This window comes from Eutrigla gurnardus (genome assembly GCF_963514095.1).
Source record: "Eutrigla gurnardus genome assembly, chromosome: 9".
Lineage (NCBI taxonomy): Eukaryota > Metazoa > Chordata > Actinopteri > Perciformes > Triglidae > Eutrigla > Eutrigla gurnardus.
In genome coordinates, this window is record NC_139923.1 from 17,534,324 (window position 1) to 17,552,882 (window position 18,559).

At 42.5% G+C, this 18,559-nt stretch overlaps 3 protein-coding genes across 3 annotated transcripts in view; 2 read left to right on the forward strand and 1 right to left on the reverse strand.

Annotated features, from left to right (window-relative positions):
- The window catches only part of commd4 (COMM domain containing 4), a 61,236-nt gene that overhangs the window by 28,880 nt on the left and 13,797 nt on the right, over nt 1–18,559 (forward strand). The window lies entirely within an intron of this gene.
- Nucleotides 737–12,356, forward strand: stra6 (signaling receptor and transporter of retinol STRA6). Its single transcript, XM_084018101.1, has 17 exons — nt 737–1,104; nt 2,390–2,456; nt 3,096–3,178; nt 3,930–4,063; nt 4,578–4,744; nt 5,395–5,520; nt 6,438–6,505; nt 6,973–7,052; nt 7,141–7,202; nt 7,327–7,489; nt 7,674–7,749; nt 8,174–8,307; nt 8,579–8,696; nt 8,929–9,030; nt 9,116–9,279; nt 9,879–10,016; nt 11,380–12,356. Exons 1-17 carry the CDS (start codon nt 1,034–1,036, stop codon nt 11,601–11,603), a joined length of 1,977 nt encoding a protein of 658 aa, XP_083874227.1. The 5' UTR covers nt 737–1,033; the 3' UTR covers nt 11,604–12,356.
- islr2 (immunoglobulin superfamily containing leucine-rich repeat 2) overlaps nt 12,800–18,559 on the reverse strand; it is a 38,755-nt gene continuing 32,995 nt past the window's right edge. Inside the window, exons 2-3 of the mRNA XM_084018099.1 lie at nt 16,700–16,755; nt 12,800–16,106 (exon numbers count right to left, since the gene is read on the reverse strand). Of these exons, the coding sequence (XP_083874225.1) occupies nt 13,962–16,097 (2,136 nt within the window). The 5' untranslated portion in view covers nt 16,098–16,106; nt 16,700–16,755 and the 3' untranslated portion in view covers nt 12,800–13,961. The remainder of the gene's footprint in view (nt 16,107–16,699; nt 16,756–18,559) is intronic.

Below are 18,559 nucleotides of genomic sequence, written 5' to 3' on the forward strand. Positions count from 1 at the left end.
ACTGTACCTATTGTTAAATCCATGTCAGCCACATATCAAGTACTCGTATCATGTTGAAAACATAGATTCACCCCCTCTCTCATTATGATCTTTATCAGTCGTTTACAGGATGATATTCAGTACTATTTGGAAATCACCTGTTGTCGCCTTTCAGATAAACCTTTTTCTTAACATGACACCATGAAAATAAAATACATGAGTATCTGATTTAGCCTGTCTGGTTCTTGTGTTTGCACATGAATATGGCCTACATCTTTATCTTAATTTATCTGCAGAAGATGTTGAACGTTGGTTGAACGAACCCTTATCAAGCTGAAGGTGCAGAGTGCGGTGAGATCAGTCTGAAAACATGCAATTCTACCGTCCGGCTTTGTTTGGTTCCATTTGGTAACCTTTCACATATGTTACTCATCCATGACCGAGGGGGAACTACGTAAGAATTTGCCTGTTATCAATGTGAAATTCATCTGTGATAGGAAAGACTCATCGCTTCCATCTACCCACACACAGTCCTCGCTGGAGTTTTTAAAACTCTGCATATCTGACCCCTTCAACCAATCGGCCACAGGACCAATAACACAACCCCAAAAGTAGATGTAATCCCAGTAAGCCGCAGGTGGCCTTCCAGATTGGCTGCCCAGATCTCCACACTTTCTCTCCTTTCACAAACTTCTCCCCTCTCACTCTCTCCCCAGGATCCCAGTGTGGTGGTAGCTCTCAGCTGAAATAGGGCCTTTGCAGGGTGGAGGCAGCACGCTGCAGCCAGGACCTGTCACATTACTCTCAGCTCCACAGTGGGACGAGGGCACCTGAACACAGGCTCGGAGGCAGAGTAGCGGACCGTGAGTGAGACTAGACCAAACAGGGGAGCAAGGACGCCTCTGCAGCAGCAACAGAGTCCAACTTGGGAGACAATTTTATCTCTTGAGTCAACAGGGATCGCAGCTGTGTGTCACCAAAGATTGTGGTTAAAAGTAATCCAGCTTCCTTTACTTAGACGTTTGGATCTGTTTTAAACAAAAGAGACAGCACAATGGATAAGGATGCTCTGCTGGACTATGAGTACCCCGACCTGGATCCTTTGCCATCCAAAATTGAAGCAGAGTAAGTACAGTCTAATCGTCTTTCTAAAGACATAGAAATAGATATTTCGAGGCTTAATGCCCTCTTAGTTTAGTTTTGTATGCTTTTATTGTTTGACTGAAACTCACTACCATAAGAGTGTCCATTGTTTAACGTGTGTTAGTAGTTCTTCCAACTAATGTTGCGGTGAGCTACAGCTCTCATTGAGATATTAGATGTCACTTGGCACCCGTCTGCAGTGCCAGTGTGTGGTCTTGTTTCTCTTCAGTGTTACAGCAGACATCGTCTCATTTACATGCCTCAGTCGTGTAGATTTTGCCTGAGAAAAAGAACGATAGTGTGAAGAAAACAAAAGTGCATTCAACCACATATAAATGTGAAAATGTTTTACTGTAAATTTCCTGTAAAAGTAAAGATGTAGCGCACCATACAAAGTTTGGATGTGCAATCTGACGATGAAAGTGTCTTATAGTATCCATCCCACAATGCAACAGGGTGCATGCAGTATTTCCCGTTCTTTTTTGGGATGTTTTTACAGCTAAATTGCATTTCCATGTAAACATTGTGAATATTGATAGTTAATAACGGCTTCAGATGACCAGTATGACAGAAATACGATGGAACAAGTGTCATTCATCACCACGTTGAGCTAATAAACTGTCGCTGTCGTGTAAATGAATAGACTGTGTTGAGTTGTGGTCTGAAAAGCTTTTGTGTTGCCACCGCTGTAGCTCACGTTATTCTAGCAAGCTGATTTGTAAACACTAAGATGTCCTGCTGTGCCTTCTGCTCGGCCAGCTGCGACTCTGGAAATGTGAATTTTGACACTGCCTTAAAATTACAAAGGCTCTGCTCGGAGTGCCAAGTTACAAATTCACACATTGTTTGGACAGGTAAGAGACCGTTGTGAAAAATGTCAAAACATCCATTCGAGAAGCTGCCAGCTCTGTGCTAACAGACCATGCAGAACGTGTAGCATTTCCCTAAATTTGTCTTTAATCAACCTATAGTTGATATTTGAATCCTTCTGTGAATATCCGAGTTGTAATTTCTACCTTATGACCAGGCGTTCCTGCTCTTTCAGTATACAAGAAGGAGAACATAGGCATCGGTTGTTTTCCTGTGTCACGCTGATACCAATCCGTTTAAATGCAAATCTCTGCCGCAGGATTTCAGCTACAAAGTTTCCAGCCACAAATGGTCCTGACAGTGACGTGTGAAAGGTTTATAGGTGTGACTCAAATCCTTGAGTCTTAAGTTTGATTGTTTTGTACATGTGTGAAATGTTTTGTTTTTCTTTTTTCAGAATAATCCCTCCATGTGACCCCACTGCTGACGACAAGCTCTACCACATAACCATCACTGCGATATCCGTAAGTCCCGTTGCATTCATGTGAACATTACTGTGGATGTTTAGGCCCTGTTTCAGGGACTACATGATAGGTCCAGATCCAGGAGTGGGGCGCACTCGACTCACATTACAAAATATGTCTTAATTGTGTCTTTTTGATCTACCGACCCTAAAATGGTGACTTAATATATATTTGCTCTCCAAGTGATTTCCAGTAACATCCAATGAATCGAATAATACAAGTGAAAAATGACTGTATAATAATAATTGAGGTCATAAAATTGATCACTTTAGTCTTAACGCCATATAATCCTGTCACTCAACCAATATGAGATCCAGTAATGTTCACCACCAATTGCATTTTGGTCATTATTGCATGCAGTGTTGCCATGTTGTCACTTTCCCTTCTGATGTCTGTCTTTAACAACGGTCGTGCCAGTTGGTCCAGATTGTCCCTATTTAGAGCAAGGCAGTGTTCCCATCCTTGCGTTTCCTAAATGTGTCACAGGTCATGACAGGTCATGGAGCTCTCACTGGTCAGTGATCCTGACTGATGACAATTCATTCAGACCACATCCACGGGGAGCACTAATGAGAAGCCGAGTCCACAGCTGCATGCTCCTGTGTAGACAAGGCTAACTGATGTTTCTTCTCCTCCCAGCTTGTTGTCATGCTCATCCTAGCAATCTTAGCCAGACGCACAAAGGTGGGCGACAGACAGAAGGGACTCCCAGGTTTACTGAGGTGAGGCCGCATTTCATCCGTTTTCTCTCCTTTGAAATCAAATGGCTGCTTGGTTTTTATGGGACCATATCATTCCCATCACTAGTGATCATTTTCCAAAGTATACACCAGATTTATAGATAGATTTCTTATTTACCCCAGCAGATACTGGCTTCCATTCATGTCAGTGTGTTACTTTCCATATGCAAACACGTAAGTCAGCGTAAGAGATGATCACTGCAGGGAGCCATTGTATTTACATGGTGTCAGAACATAGACAATATGGAGACGTTGTTCATTTATAAAGACAACTTTTAGCAAATTCTTAAGTGAAGGATGAAGGTTTTCTGGAAAATACTGGAACACACCAGAAGGCAAAGTTTTAAAAGCAACTTATATTGTAATAACAGCACTGATGTTCTGATGTCCCTCAAACCCCCAAATCTGCTCCAATAGAGTTGCTCAGTGGCCAACAGAGACAGCTGTGTGATTTAGAATAACTTTTAGGTGAGATTGTGTGTTATTTATGTTTTTTTTTAGCTGACCGTTCCCTGGATTTATTGAGGTGGAAAACCGTGAAGCCTCACAGTTGATTTGACTACACTGACATGAATGGAGGCCAAAGGGCTTCACATTAAACATGTCTGGTCAATTTAAGTTCAGTTAGTTTGTAGTTTGTGGGCTAAAGCTTTTGGTAAAAAGCCATTTCTGCTCAATAAGATGTGAGGCTTGTCACATGTGGGCGCTAAATACCTGCTGCTTGATTTCACAGTCCGGTCAACTTCCTGGATCATACGCAGCACAAGGGCCTGGCGGTGGCTGTGTTTGGAGTGCTCTTGTGCAAACTGTGGGGCCTGATCATATCGCCAAACCCCCTCCCCTTCACAACAGACACAGAGAATAAACGTGAGGAGGTCTTCTTGGTTCTTCCTGCATTAGCATCAGCAAATCAGTTTCTCTTTTTACACTTCTTTTTTAAGCCATATGTTATCCACTCTTGAACAAGTGGGTAAGGAGATTAGAGGCTGAAATAGATTGACATAAACATTCTATTTGTTAGATATCTGTGTTATGTAATTAGACTTTTTGTTTCCATGCGTCTGTTATTTTTGACTTAGCTTTACAGGAAGCTTTCTTTTTTCTTCTGAAATGAAATTACGTAAGAATTGACTGTAAGGAGTCGGTTCCCTATTTTTAAACAATCCCCAAAGAGTACAAGGTTCAGCAGAGTAGGAAATATAGTGGCAATGCCTCACACTTAGGTTTTAGTTCACTGAAAGTCTCCACACATTTGTTTTGTGAAAATGTATGTTAAATGAAGCAGAATCAATCTTGTGTTATTTCTTCAGTAAATGACAAATCAGTGCGTGTTGCTTTTGATGATCTGCTGGGTTTTCACACAGTTTTGTTGTATTTGCAGAAAACTGGGTGATTCTGGGAGTCTTCTACTACCCCGCACTATACTACCCTCTCCTGGCATGTGGTACTTTACATAATAAAGTTGGCTACGTACTTGGCAGCCTCTTATCGTGGACCCACTTTGGTGTTCTGGTCTGGCAGAAAATTGACTGTCCTAAAACACCTCTGGTAAGCAAAGATGGCATCCATAGCTGCTTTGATGCGACAGGAAAAAGCCTTGTGAAGAATTTGTATTGTCTAGATTGTAACTGGATTAATCGTCACTTTCTTTGTACTGTGTCATCTGTCTGAGTTTTAAGGCTTGTTTAAAAGAAAACGTCTACTTTGTTTGGGTTTTCTCTGCAGTGAATGTCTACAACTCAAAACCATTAGTTCCCCTGTCTGTTGGTCATAATGAAGAGGCTTTGTCACAGTTAATCAGTTTAGTTTGTGTCAGTAAAAGAGAGACATCCAGGCTTTTCTGAGTGTTTTTTTAACGTGGTGATGATCCCACCATGAGCTGGCACACACCAAAAGCTGCAGGATTCATTTGAGCTGATCTGCATGACTAAGCTTAACATAAAGACTATTTAATACATTTTACTGAATATTATATTTAGTATATTTATTTCTAAACATGAAGATAAACTAATACATTGGTGTAAAACATAAGCATGACCATTTCAAATACCATTTCTATGGTATTAAATCATACAAAGCCATTTGTTTCCCCTTTTTGTGTCAATACAATGCCACTTTCACATGTTTTCCTCGTGTCACTCCAAAACTCCCAAAATAAGTTGCTAGGTGATTTAAAGTCTTCTTTTATTCCTTTGCAGATACACAAGCACTACTCCCTTTTCTCCAGCCTGCCCCAGATAGCTTGCTTGGCATTCCTTAGTTTCCAGTATCCACTTTTTCTATTCAAGGGCCTAAAGGGCACCAAAAAAAACAATGCAACAGAGGTAAGTTTTGAACCAAGTGCAGCTCCTTTGCCATGTCTGCTTCAGGTTGACTGTAGAGCCATTATAGCACTAATTGTTGGCCTGCTTACATAACGAACTGGATGCAAGATTCCTATTCTACGTTCACGTAAGCCTGTACTATAAAAAAAGTCTCTCTAAGACGCACATTTCTTCTGAATCTGTGCACGTGAGGAACCTTTATAAGCCGCCTGCTAATCAAGGGGCTTACCGTGCTCGTACAGTCTAGGCCGAGGGAAAATGTGAAGTCCAACGCAGCATGCCGGTCTAATCATTTTAAGTAGATTTGACGTAATTGGTTTACGTTATGTTCTTGATCAGATTATGGAAAGGTTGCCTTGTTTTTTCACTGGGGAGACACAATGCTGTGTTTATTTGATGATAATCTCAGTATGGGTCCGACAAAGCTGGGGTGAGGCGATTTGCCTCGAGTGTCACTAAACCCCGCCTCCCCTCCCCTCCACACACACACCCCTCCACCCCACAAGAACGTACCCGTCACCATAAATCTGATACAATAACATATTTTATCGATAATATCAGCTTATCAGCTTATCAATCACACTATCTTAAAGTTGAGAAGTGGGGTCGTCTGAGGTATCCATAGTCAGTGTATTTCCTACAGTAGATGGCAGTCGGCATGTCGCCAGTAGAGCAAAGCAAAGTCCTGCTGTGGAAGGGAGCAGCCGCAGAGCATATATCTGCCACCTAAAAGAAAGGCCAACCTAAAAAAGTGAATGTCAGTTTAAGTGTATGCTATATTTAGAATGTGTTCAGAGTGTATATCTATGCACTCTTCAAAGCCACACGATTCTGTTGCCAAATGATCTCTTGAACCTATTTATTATCTACTAATATCATTTGGTGCCTTACTGGATCGCTGTCCATCTTTCTGTTAGGATCTGAGCAGCAGCTACTATAAAGACTATGTGAAGAAAATCCTCAAGAAGAAGCCGACCAAGATCAGGTGAGATTTGCATGCTGTTATCTGTAACATGTTTGTCTTTTGATGTCGCTTCAGCCAAAAATCTGATCTTCTTTTATCTCTTTTTTTCAAATTGAAAAATCTATTACAAAAGAAATATCAAATAGTGTGTGAAGCGGAGACGTTCTAGATGGAAAAAATTGCTGCCATTTTTCTAAAGACCTTAATCGTATCTACTGGTTGAACGAATAAATAATAATATAAATATTTCCTCATGCAGTCGATGCAAATGACCGTGTCATGCATAGTTTGGTGGTGAATAAGCACCAGGAAATAATGCCTTTATTCTTTCTTCCTTTTGTAGAGAATGTTTGACACTACCTTCAAAGAAACACATTTCTTTTAGATTTGATATATTCAAGGGTGATGGCAAACAAAAATGGCCCATTCCTTTACAACCCATTGAAGTGTTGTATAAAACTTGTGCCTCTGTTTGCCTTTCACCTCAGCACATCAAGCACAGAGACGCCAAAGCTCCCTCAAAGAATAATTGACGCTGTGAAGTCGTACATTTATACGCCAGAGGAAGGTAAACATGTCGTCTTGGTCTTGTATTATGTCAGGTCGTGTTCGTGTCTTGTTTATTACATTTGTACATATTTTTTTTTTAAAAACAGCTTTCCGTTTTCCACTGAAGTTGGCTATATCTGCTGTGATATCATTTATTACCCTGTATCAGGTAAATACCATGCTTACTATTAGACTTTAGTTTAGAATCCAAAAAGTCAGTATTCACTGAAAATGCTGAAAAGTGTTTATTTTCTTCCAATAATTCCTGTTTTTTGGTCGTTTTTTTTTTTTAGGTGGGGCTTCTACTGATCTCGGCAGTGGTGCCAGTTCTCCAGACTGCCCGTTTGGGAGTGGACGAAGACATCGCCAACGTTTTAGCTGGCTTCAAGATTGTGCTGTCTCCAGACAGACACGAGGTGGTCAGAATAGTGGTTTACTACATGTGGTGTGTAGAAGGTGAGTGGAACCAGAGAGCAGAAGCAGTCATTTAGTGACGGGAGATGCTTATTGTCTATTTATGTGCATTACATTAGAGTCATTAGAACATTAACATGACCCTCCATTATGCTTGTTGCCATGCTAATTGCCAATGAATGACATCCCGCAGTAAACCTGAATGCTGTGCTGGTTTTTCCTGCAGTGTGCTATATCTCAGCGATGACCCTGTCTGGCTTGGTCAACCTGGCCATGCTCATGCGGTCCATGGTTCTGCATCGGTAGGTGTGAAACAAGAACGGTGCTGTATTTTCAGTCTTTTTCTATATTCTTTGCAAAGTTTCCAAGAATCCTAAAAGCTTGCTTCTCATTGTGGTCCCATCATTATAATGGAATGGTTCACAGAGGAGTTATTATAACATAATGGAGTACTAATCGTCCAGACAGACAGAATAGCATTCACTCTGCGCTAACTGCTGCTAGAATTGAAAATGGCTATTAAGATAAGGAATGAAATACCGCACCATTACCATAAATTATACAGTATTAAAAGAAATTGGCTTTCCCCGTCGAGTATTGAATTTCATTCCCGTCGCTTTCTCGTGCCAAATGACCTCTTCAATTTACAATGTAATTTGTACATTTATTGAGGAATCAGTTTATGTTTTGCATTGTCCTGATTGTGTTTTTTTTTTGCATCTGAAGGTCAAACCTGAAGGGGCTGTACAGAGGAGATGTCTATAATGTTTACAACTGCCAGAGAAGTATCAGGGCTTCACGCCCAGCACTGGTCTGCTGGATGGGATACACCAGCTTCACTGCAGCTCACTTCTGCATCGGTGCGCTTACATATCCAATACTAAAGGAAACATGTAGATTACCTTGAGTGTTGTATAATCCTGCATCTTGTTTTCTCACTTTCTATCACCTGTCACACCAGGCATACCATGTTAACATTTTTATGCCATATTAGCAGTATGCAGATTTATCAGGGTTTCATATGTGGATCATGAAAAGGAACTTTCCGAGATGAAAACAACGTTGTGCAGTGTAGGTTTGTGCTGACCAGGGTGTGAGCGGCACCCTGAAGTTCTAATCTCTCCTCTGCAGGCATGATGGTCCAGACCATGGTGTTCTTCCTCTGCCTTCTGATCGCTGTCTTCCTCATCATTATGCCTGTCCTGCACGGGCAGAATCTGATCCTCTTTCACATCCTGTGGAGCATGTGGTGAGTGTCATCATGTCTCTCACTCAAAAACTGTGTGTCAGCGTAAAACTGGGGCTGCTTTCCTGCAGTGGTTTTTCAATCACAACACACTCCAAGTACTGTATGTTGCACAGTAATAGCTTTAGGTCATATATTGTACTGTCAGTTACAAAAGTATATATATTTTTTTGTGTCTACTGTCTTTCTTGTATCACTCCAGGATGTTCAATTGTTGATTTTTTTCCCCCTTCAGGCCTTTCTGGCTGATGGTTCTCTTGGCTGTGCTGATTCAGCATATCACTGGCAGGTTTTGCTTCATCAAAAAAACAGCAGGCACACGAGACCTCGACAACAGGTAAGTCACTATATCGCTGTGTATCATCTGTCAGATAACTGCAGCATAGTCCCGCATGTATAATGAGTCCCATCCTACCTTACAGGGGCAATCTGTTCCTGCTGACGTACATACTATTTCCAGTCAATGTTTTGATCGGGGTGCTGCTGGCAGTGTGGCGCATGATCATCACAGCCCTGTTCAACATTGTCCACATGGGACGCATGGACATCAGTCTTCTTAACCGCAATGTGGAGACATTTGACCCAGGTGAGCCGCATATACTGCACTCCATACAGATAACACACTTTCCGGCATCCGGTCAAGTTCAATGTCATCTGAATTCAAGAATATATATTAATATAAAGGATAGTTTGTACATTTTATATGGACTCAAATAAAAACAACAGCATCACTAGGGGATTCAGTGTCTGAGACTTTATTGCTCAATTATATTTCAAATTTGTTCTTCTTAGTCTCAGTCACACAATGTTAACACATTTTATGCTATTAACATCATAGTGGAGGCTTAAAAAGAAGCAATTTCCTATGAGCAAATGCACTTTTACTGATCCCACTTAGAGGCCAGAAACGTGTGTCCTTTCCACTTTATCCTGCCAGCAGCTCACTGCCGCTTGTATGATATCTGTATTCTCTGCTCTGGACTGTAATTGCACACCCATTTCTGAAACGGCTGCAGATTTAAGACATCTGTTGTCAGAATGAAGCAGGTGGTTTAGAAAAAAAAAGAAGTGTGATTGTATGGCTCATTATGTGTGATTGCCTCAAAGCCAACGTGGGGTGCAGTCCTCTGTGTTTATTGCTTTCGCCCAGTCAGAGTGATCCCCCCTCCCTGTGTCTGTCTGCAGCCTACCGCTGCTATGCTCATTATCTGAAGATTGAGGTGAGCCAGTCGCACCCCGTGATGAAAGCCTTTTGCGGGATGCTGCTGCAGTCCGTGGGCCAGGAGAGCAACGCTGCACAGAGGATGCAGGACGCTGAAGAGGGTCTGTAGTACAAAACTGACATCATAGGCGACACGCTTCAGGGTTATCATACAGTTAAAGGATAAGGCTAGAGTTTGTATATTTTTCTCTTGTCAACAAACCTTTTCCTACTTCCTGCCTTTCCTACCTTGTCTACCGTAGGTTTAAGCAAATGTTATTCAAATAGAAGTAAATAATGCATTTGTTGGGAACTATTTCCCATTGCATAAATACATATATTGTGCTCCACTGAGTATTTACAGCAGCAGGATGGTATATGTGGAATTTATTCAAAATAAACTCCACTGTCTGTGTTTATGGTTATGAAAGAACAACGTGGCTCATTGATGCTGGAGGTCTATGGCACAGTTAAGCTATATTAGGACAATGCTTGGTTGAAGGATCAACTCGTTGTTGAGCTCGGTCTTTTGATGACAATAATAAGTATAGAATCCACCAGCCTTACCCCATAAAGATAAATGTTCATATCGACATCAAAGTCAGGGTGGTGTCTTCAATTTCTCCAACAGGTTTAGAATTCAGTGGCAGGTCACCGTTTCACATAATCAGATCATAACACTGTCTTGCACACGCAGAAGAAATGAAAGCTTAGCCGTTCTGATTTAATATGTCAGGAGCAAATTGAGTCACACCATGGAATAATTTACAGTCCTGCTGCCGGTCTCAGTCAAATCAGTCATAAACTAATCAGCTGTCCTTCATGGCGTGCCCACAGTCGCCTGGCCTTCCCTCCCACAGGTCGCCATTATACATATTCTCCAACATATTTAACATCTACGTCATTTACTCCAAATATGAACAGCTGCTTTGAGGGGAGCTGCTGATCTGCGGTGATGTTATTGACTCCAACAGGAGGTGATGGTCGCCTACACGTGTGGCGACAAGAGGACATGCATTATAGTGATAAATTAGCAGGACAATGCATCAGCCTCCATTCGTCTGTGCCTCGGAACTAGTCACAGCTACGTCCAATTACACACGTGCAGTGGAGATGCTGCTTGTTTGCATCTAATAGAACAATGCATTATCAGAAATAATCTAGTGTTTTACAAAGATTACTTCTCCGGTACAGCTGATTACACAGATGAGCTACGCTAATTGCCTGTTTTGTATTCATGTAGCCCGTGGGGCTTAAGCTTGTGTGTTAATGGCATAGCCAATATGCTTCCTCTATGCTTAGAGGATTAGAATATGATTGCTTTCTATTATTACTCTTTCTGTAGCCGGTCCTGGGTGGCCTTCAAGTCTTTTCCCATTCCCGTTGAGATTTAAAAAAAAGGGTTATTCTTGTGACAGTAGGATGTATAGAAATGTGGTTATATGACATACCGCCGGTGCTATCGTGATGTCTGAATGTCCTCAGGGATCCAGCTGGTCAATCAGGAGAAGAAACGGCACAAAGTGTCCAGTGCAAAGAGGGCTCGCAGGCACTGGCATCTCTTCTACACCCTGGTCAACAACCCCTCTCTGGTGGGCACCAGGAAGCACTTCCAGCGTCAGACCACAGAGAGCTTTCTGAATGGAAGCCTCAACCGCAGCGCCAAGGCGGGGAGTAAAAAGGATGCAGAAGCCGCTGGCAGCAACTGAACATGAATGTGACCCTGGCTAAGGACTGGAACAAAGTCTCTTCTGTCTTTGGGCAAGTTTTACAGGCATTTGTCTACAATAAGTGCACTTATATTCGGCGCCACATATAGAGATATCACCCCGTCTGGGGATCATCCGTCCACTTTGTGCTCTCCGGCTGTTTTGTGAGGGCCACACCTCGCCAGCCTGATGGAAAGGCTCGTGTGAAACTGATCTCCCATCTGAACGCACACACGATGTGTCATTTACAACGTGTTGATGTGCTCATTTTGGGATGGCACTCGTTTAATTTCTGTTTCAACCTGAGGTTAATCACGTGTGTTTTTCAATGTTGTTATTGTCTTATATGCAGAAAATGCACATTTGTGGTCCAAACTAAACACATGGACATGCATTCCATTGATGCAGCTTTTAAACAAGGTATTAATATGTAGAATATTTCACTATTAAATGAGCTCGGACAGGATAATCTTTTTTTTTTTCAATTGTAAACATTTTGTGCAATTAACAATAACCTGTGGAATAGAAACTACCAGACAAATGAAACTGTTTTTTTCCGTTTCATTTGTAGATCTTTAAATCCCAAACACCTTGCTGCTACCAGCCTTTTCTTGTTGTCTTTTCTGGTTCCTGATATTCAACATTACACGGTTCGTCTGCATTCTTCATGTAAAATGCCGACTGTTGAGTGAAAATAGCAACACCCGGGTTTTCAATTCTGATTAAATGTGTAAATAAAACGGATACCAAACGTTTTGGCTTTTTGAGTCATTTATGTTATTGGAATATTTCATTGTAGAGTGGGGTTCGTTTAAATGCGTGGTGTGACGCTGTTGCGTTGAGCGAGATGTGTGCAGGGCCGAAATGAGGACAAAGCGAGGCTTTGTGTTGATCATCGTTTTCTTTACCTTCTATATAAACACACTCCAAAATCCCGGAGGCGGGTTACTTTTTCGTACTTTGTTACAAAATTATAATTGAAAGACACACAATTATGACAAAGATCAAAACGAAAGTCCCTACAATAAAGGAAAAAACGAAATAATTACTGAAATCTGAAGCGATTTCAAACAAACTGGCGGCATCAAGGGATTTTTTTTTTTTTTTTTTTTTTGTATTATGATTTCAGATACACTTGGAAAATATTTTTCCTCAATCATCTCAATGCGTAAGGTCAAAGACAAATCCAGAAAATGTGTAGTTTCATGTTTTATTAATTTACACGTACATAAAATGATATAAAAAAATCTCGAAAAATCACGGTTTTTGTTTTCATTTCGTTTCACAACAGTTCACAAATAAAAAAAATCACTATATTCATCCAATTACAAGACAGTGAAGCCGCCGGACACTCGGCGCCTTTTGTTGAGGCTTCATAGAAACGTAGCGTCGTACAAAAAAAGATTAAATTCAATGCACATGGCTTTACATCACAGGTTGACAGCAACATCTACATCTCTAATCCTTCTAGACTACACTAATAAAAGCACACAAGGAAACACGTGTGACATGCCAGAGACACGATCATTGTAAAAAGCGAGAGTATAGCAAACACCCGTTGATTAAAGTCGCATATATTTGATTTTTAAAGCCTTCACATGACGTCAAACAACATGTTGTTGGTAAATAACCTCGGATCTCCCGTCAAGCACAATACGGTCGAGAGTGAAATGTCTCCTTTTTTTGGACTCGCAGGACAGCAGGCAGGTCAGCCAGCACTGACGCCAAACATCTGCACGCGCGCAGCATTTCATGAAAAACACCTCAATCTGCGCGTGGACGAAACAAGTGGCGACACCTGAGGAGATGGTACCGGTCCGGCGTGAGTCGCGCGCAGCTTATAAAGAGCAATTGGTCCCTGATGTCACTTTATTTATTTGTGCATAACACATATGGCACTTTGTTTGTTTGTATGCTCTCCAAATTGTGATTAAATTATTGTTTTTGCCTTCGTTAACGCGATACTCCGGCGAGCTCTGCGCGTCGCCGTTTGCGCACCGCGCGCTCGTGCCCACCTGTGTGTGTCCTGCAGAAAAGGAAACATTTTGCCGCTTTTTCTTCTCACTTTTGAGGTCTTATTATAAACGGTATTAATCTGTGCTTGTGTTGTGCATGTTGCTTGTTTTAACCTTACAGTAGACTACAAACGTCACATGAACCAATTCACAATCTCAAGTGATTGACGGACTATTATCAGAGGTATATTTATATATATATAAAAAATAATAAAAGATCCACCTTTTTTTTTTTGTATGAGAAGCCATCGTTGTTGACGTGGAGTAATGGTGGGCGAGTTGAATGTAGGCTACTTTAAAGTAAAATATGTTGCGGTAGGATACTGGCGGACGTCCGCGGACCTCAGCGGCTTGGCTGCTTGTAGTTGCCGTTGATCTCCTCCGAGATGTTGACTGCCTCTGCTCCCAGCGGTAACCTGTCACTGTACTCTGAGCCCACTTCAAAGTCCTCCTGGTTGGTTTTGGACGAGGATCCGGGGATAGACTCTGTCGCCACGCTCCCCTCGGCCTCCCCCTCTCCGTCTCCTTCCTCCCCCTCGGCCTCTCCCTCCCCCTCGCCCAACTCGCTGGGGTCCAGGGTTTTCTCTGACTCCACAAAAGACGTCCTGCGATCAAATTCTCCAGTCATCTGTTTCTCCATCTGATCCGGATTCTGGGCTTTCATGATCAGCTTGTAGGTCTTGCCTTGGTACTTGTATAACAAATGGCAGCAGGTGGCCCCCAGCAAAGGCACCGTGGCCAGACCCAGGAGGAAAATGCTGACGACCACGATGATCAGCAGGGAGGGGATCTTCTTCCTGGTTGTGAAAACTACCTGGACTTGGCAGTCCTGCCCGCCATAGGTGAGACACAGTGTGTAATTAGTGCCGGGCTGTAAACCATGGAAGCGGTAGGCATTGACCCCCTCCTCTATATGGGACCACTGAACCATGGAGTGACCATTTCCTGTATCCACACAGAGGTAGAGCATGTCCAGGGTGGTTTTGCTGGATGAAGACTGGTACAGACCGAAGGCCTCTTTGTTCACCGTCTCCATGTTTTCCGCGTGACTCAGATGAAGGTTAGATTTGCTGCTGGGGAGCTGCAGCGGATTCAGCTGCACTTTGGCCTCCGTCTCCGACACCTCTAAAGCAATAACACCGAAATCAAACGTGTACTGCTTCAGGTCATCCAAGCTCAGGTTGAAGGCATGGTTGGAGACGTATTCGCTGCTTTCCCTCACGCCGCACTTGCTCGCGAAGGTGGGGTCCTTTGAACCGCTAGTGTCCTGCCCGCTTTTGTCTGATGACCCTTTAGGGCTGCCCTTCGGCCTTTCATCCGGCTTGGTCCAGTTGATCACGCTGTATTTGTTGAACTTGGTCTCGGAGGGCTTTTTAACAGATGGACGGATCTTATCCACCGTAGAATCGGGCTTTGACTCGCCGGCGTGCTTTTGGGTGACTGCCATAGCCACTTTAACGCTGCTCTCCACCTTTCCAAAGTCGTTCACCGCAGAGCAGCTGTAATTGCCATCTTCCTTTTTACTCATCCGAGGGATGATGAGAGTGCCGTTCCTAAAGACGAGAAATCGATTGTTGGTTGTTTTATCATTAATTGGGACATCGTTTATCTCTCCAGTGGAGGGTAATGGGAACAGGTAATTCTGATTTCCTGCGGTCACCTCCCAGCTGACCTGCGGTGCGGGGCTCCCTATTGCCTCACAATTTAAGATGACCGTGAATCCCTCCTCGACCTCCGTGTTCTCGATATCGGGCTGGTAGGTGATTGTGACAGTGGGGGCCTTACAGTCCAGCTTGGGCATCAATGAAACCATTGTCCCCTTCAGGTGTTCAGGGCTCTCGCATAGAATTGTCTTTGGCTCGGGGACTGAAATCTTCGTTGTCATGATCCAATCCCTCAGCCATTCTAGGCTACAGGAGCATGTGAAGGGGTTGTTAAAAATCTGCAGGTGGGACATGGAGGAGAGAGCAGTGAAGGTGCCCTGCACGATAGTGGCGAACTTGTTGTTGTTGATGCGCAGCGACCTCAGGTCGCCCAGAGTGGAAAAGGCGTCCTTCGGCAGCATCACCATCTCATTGTTGTTCATTTTCAGGAGCTGCAGGGCTGTGAGGTTGTGCAGATCCTCCCATGGAAAGTTCACTATTTTGTTGTAGCTGATGTCCAGGTTGCGCAGCTGGATCAGGGGGGCCAAGCTGTCCGTTTCTATGGTAACGATCTCATTGTGGGCCAGCCAGAGGGAGGTGACCTGTGTGATATTGATGAAGCTTTTACTTTTCAGTAATTTGATCTTATTGGCAGAAAGGCTCACGGTGGTGACATTGGACGGGAGACCCGAGGGGACCACCAGCAGGTCTTTGTAAGCACAGTCAGCAAACTGGTGGGCAAATTTGTCCTGGCAGCTGCAGAGCTCTGGACAGCACTGCACAATGCCAACCACAGTAGTCCACAAGACAAGGAGCTGCAGGAGCGGTCTCGCCATTTTCTGCACCTGCAAGCATCAATTATCAGACATTAGTCGAAGGTCAATTTTTTTTTTTTTTTTTACCAGACATTCAGATAACATCCATTATGACCATTAAGCCAGCGGGAATGCACAGTGGACACATTTAGCCTACATCTCATATCCACTCTGCAAACTCATCAAAACTAAAGGAAGTGGAAGAAAAATACAGCTGCCGTCAATCTGACTGAAAGCATCACATGCAACGTTTTTTCACACGCACTTTAACCACAGCACTGCACAAAATGGACAATTTTTGGACATCCGTGCACGTCATAAATGCATATAAGCAGAAGTGTCATGGTCAGGTCTCTCCTGATCTCAACGCTTCCCCAAAAATCCTGCACGGACAAAATGTTGCAGTTCATAAAAAAAAAAACAAACATTTCACTTTTAGCAATAATTAAATTGCATTATCTAAAGTGCCAGTTAACAGCGTTTTGCACTCCTGAGTATGCCCTTGTGATTCCTCACAGTCAGGCTGCAATGAACCTACAAGACGATGTGTCCACCTCAGCTTAGATTTTCTTTTTCCATCTTTTACCTCCAACTGTAATTGTCCCATTAACCAATCGTCTTACCTGTCCAATTTTAACTTCGATTCCTGTGTCTTATTTATCACTTCCTGGAGTTTACAAATCCTCGTAACCAAGTTTAATGGTCGAAAAACCTCGAGTCCTCAAATGTTGCGGATCCTTTCACATGACTTTTACAAACGTCGACGGCTGTAGTGATGAAGGGCGGCGGAGGGAACATTTTTCCCGGTGAGTCGCTGCTGAGGTCCGAAGGCGCTTTTTTCCTCTCCAGCGCAGTGTGCGATCCAATGCGCGTTCCCGACGCCACGAAGCGAGAAAGGGATGCGTGAGCGCGCAGCCTCTCCCATCTCTCTCTCTCTCTCTCTCTCTATTAAAGATACAGAAGCTCCGGGTCCTCCACCCTCAAAGAAAATTCATAATTTAGGAGCCGATGTTTAATTTATGACCCCGTCTCAAGCCTAATCTTTGACCTCATTCGGTTTGGCTGAAGCCTATTGTCTTTAATTAAAGGACTCAGACAAGAGTTTGAAGGGTTTTAAATGAAAGAGAGACACAGTTTTCCTCACTGCTTCATTATGAGATTATGTCTTTAATATAAAACCCCAACAACAAACAAACAAATAAACAGACAAAGAGACAAGGCTGAATTCAGTAGAGTCCAATAATAGAAAAGACCCTTGAGTTACATTAAATATGCCCGATAGCATTTCATCATGCTATGAAATGTTATGCAGAATTGATTTGTTGCTCTTTAGTAGATGTTACGACCGGAAGTGCTACAGAAAGCTAATAAATTAGAAACCTCTCTATGGGAAATCACAAATGTGTGGAAATAATCTCCGCTGTGCTCATGTAGTCCATAATTTATGTAGCTAATCTGCTGCTTTATTTTAAATAAGTGTGTTCGCCTATATGGCTTTAAGTTTATTATTTTTAAATGAACATTTTGAGTCACAAATATTTTATTTAAGAGTTCGGGTCTTGTTTCCTGTTCAAACACTGCCATCGTCTGGTGTACTGCAGTAATTACACTCTGTCAGTTTAAAAAAAAAAAAACATGGCCATAACGATTTCAAATATGCAATTTATTCTTTTTTTATTTTATTATTTAGATCCGCTGATGTTGTAGCCTACTGTCGCTCTATGACACGTTTCATAGGACCATAATTGACTGCGCATTGTGTGATAATATTGCGATATTTCTGTTATTCTAGAAACCACACACGCCAAGTGTCGTCTGGTAAATCTGAAAGATACTCATTTCATTTGTTTAACTCAGCTGCTGAAGCCTCATATTGCAATTGAACAGGAGGGTACATTTTAGATACGTGTTTGGGGCTTGATAGTCAGTCTTGTAAAACAACAGTGACCTCTGCTGGAGAATGCCTATACAGACAGAATCTGTATACATTCTCAACAAATCTGTAAGTGGCCTGGAATCCAGATTCATACACATAATGCACATTCCAGTACACATTAATATCATTAGGGGTGTGAGTTTAGACACAAGAAAAAGACAGATTCAATTTAAGATCCTAAGGGTGTTAGCTGTTCTCTGACCACGTGGTTTTGAGAGCACCACATATATGGGTGTGGTATTTTGTTGCCTTAGTTATGGCTGAGATAGTAAACATTTCAGGATGTATCTGCTGTTGTTGCATAATTATTGCACTAACATCGTAAACATATTTTTGCATAATGTCTATGTGCTTTGTTATGAACAGTTTATCTTTAATCCACAGGGAGGGGTTCCAGCCCCAATGGTGAGGCTGGTTTCCTTACTTGGGAAAAAAAAAACATTTTGTTTGTTTTTGTCTTTTACTTTGGCAGTCTTCCAGCAGACTTCCCTTTTCCTGAGGCACCGAAGTAAACAGAGCTGTAAATTGTCGCCCAAGACCTCTGGGG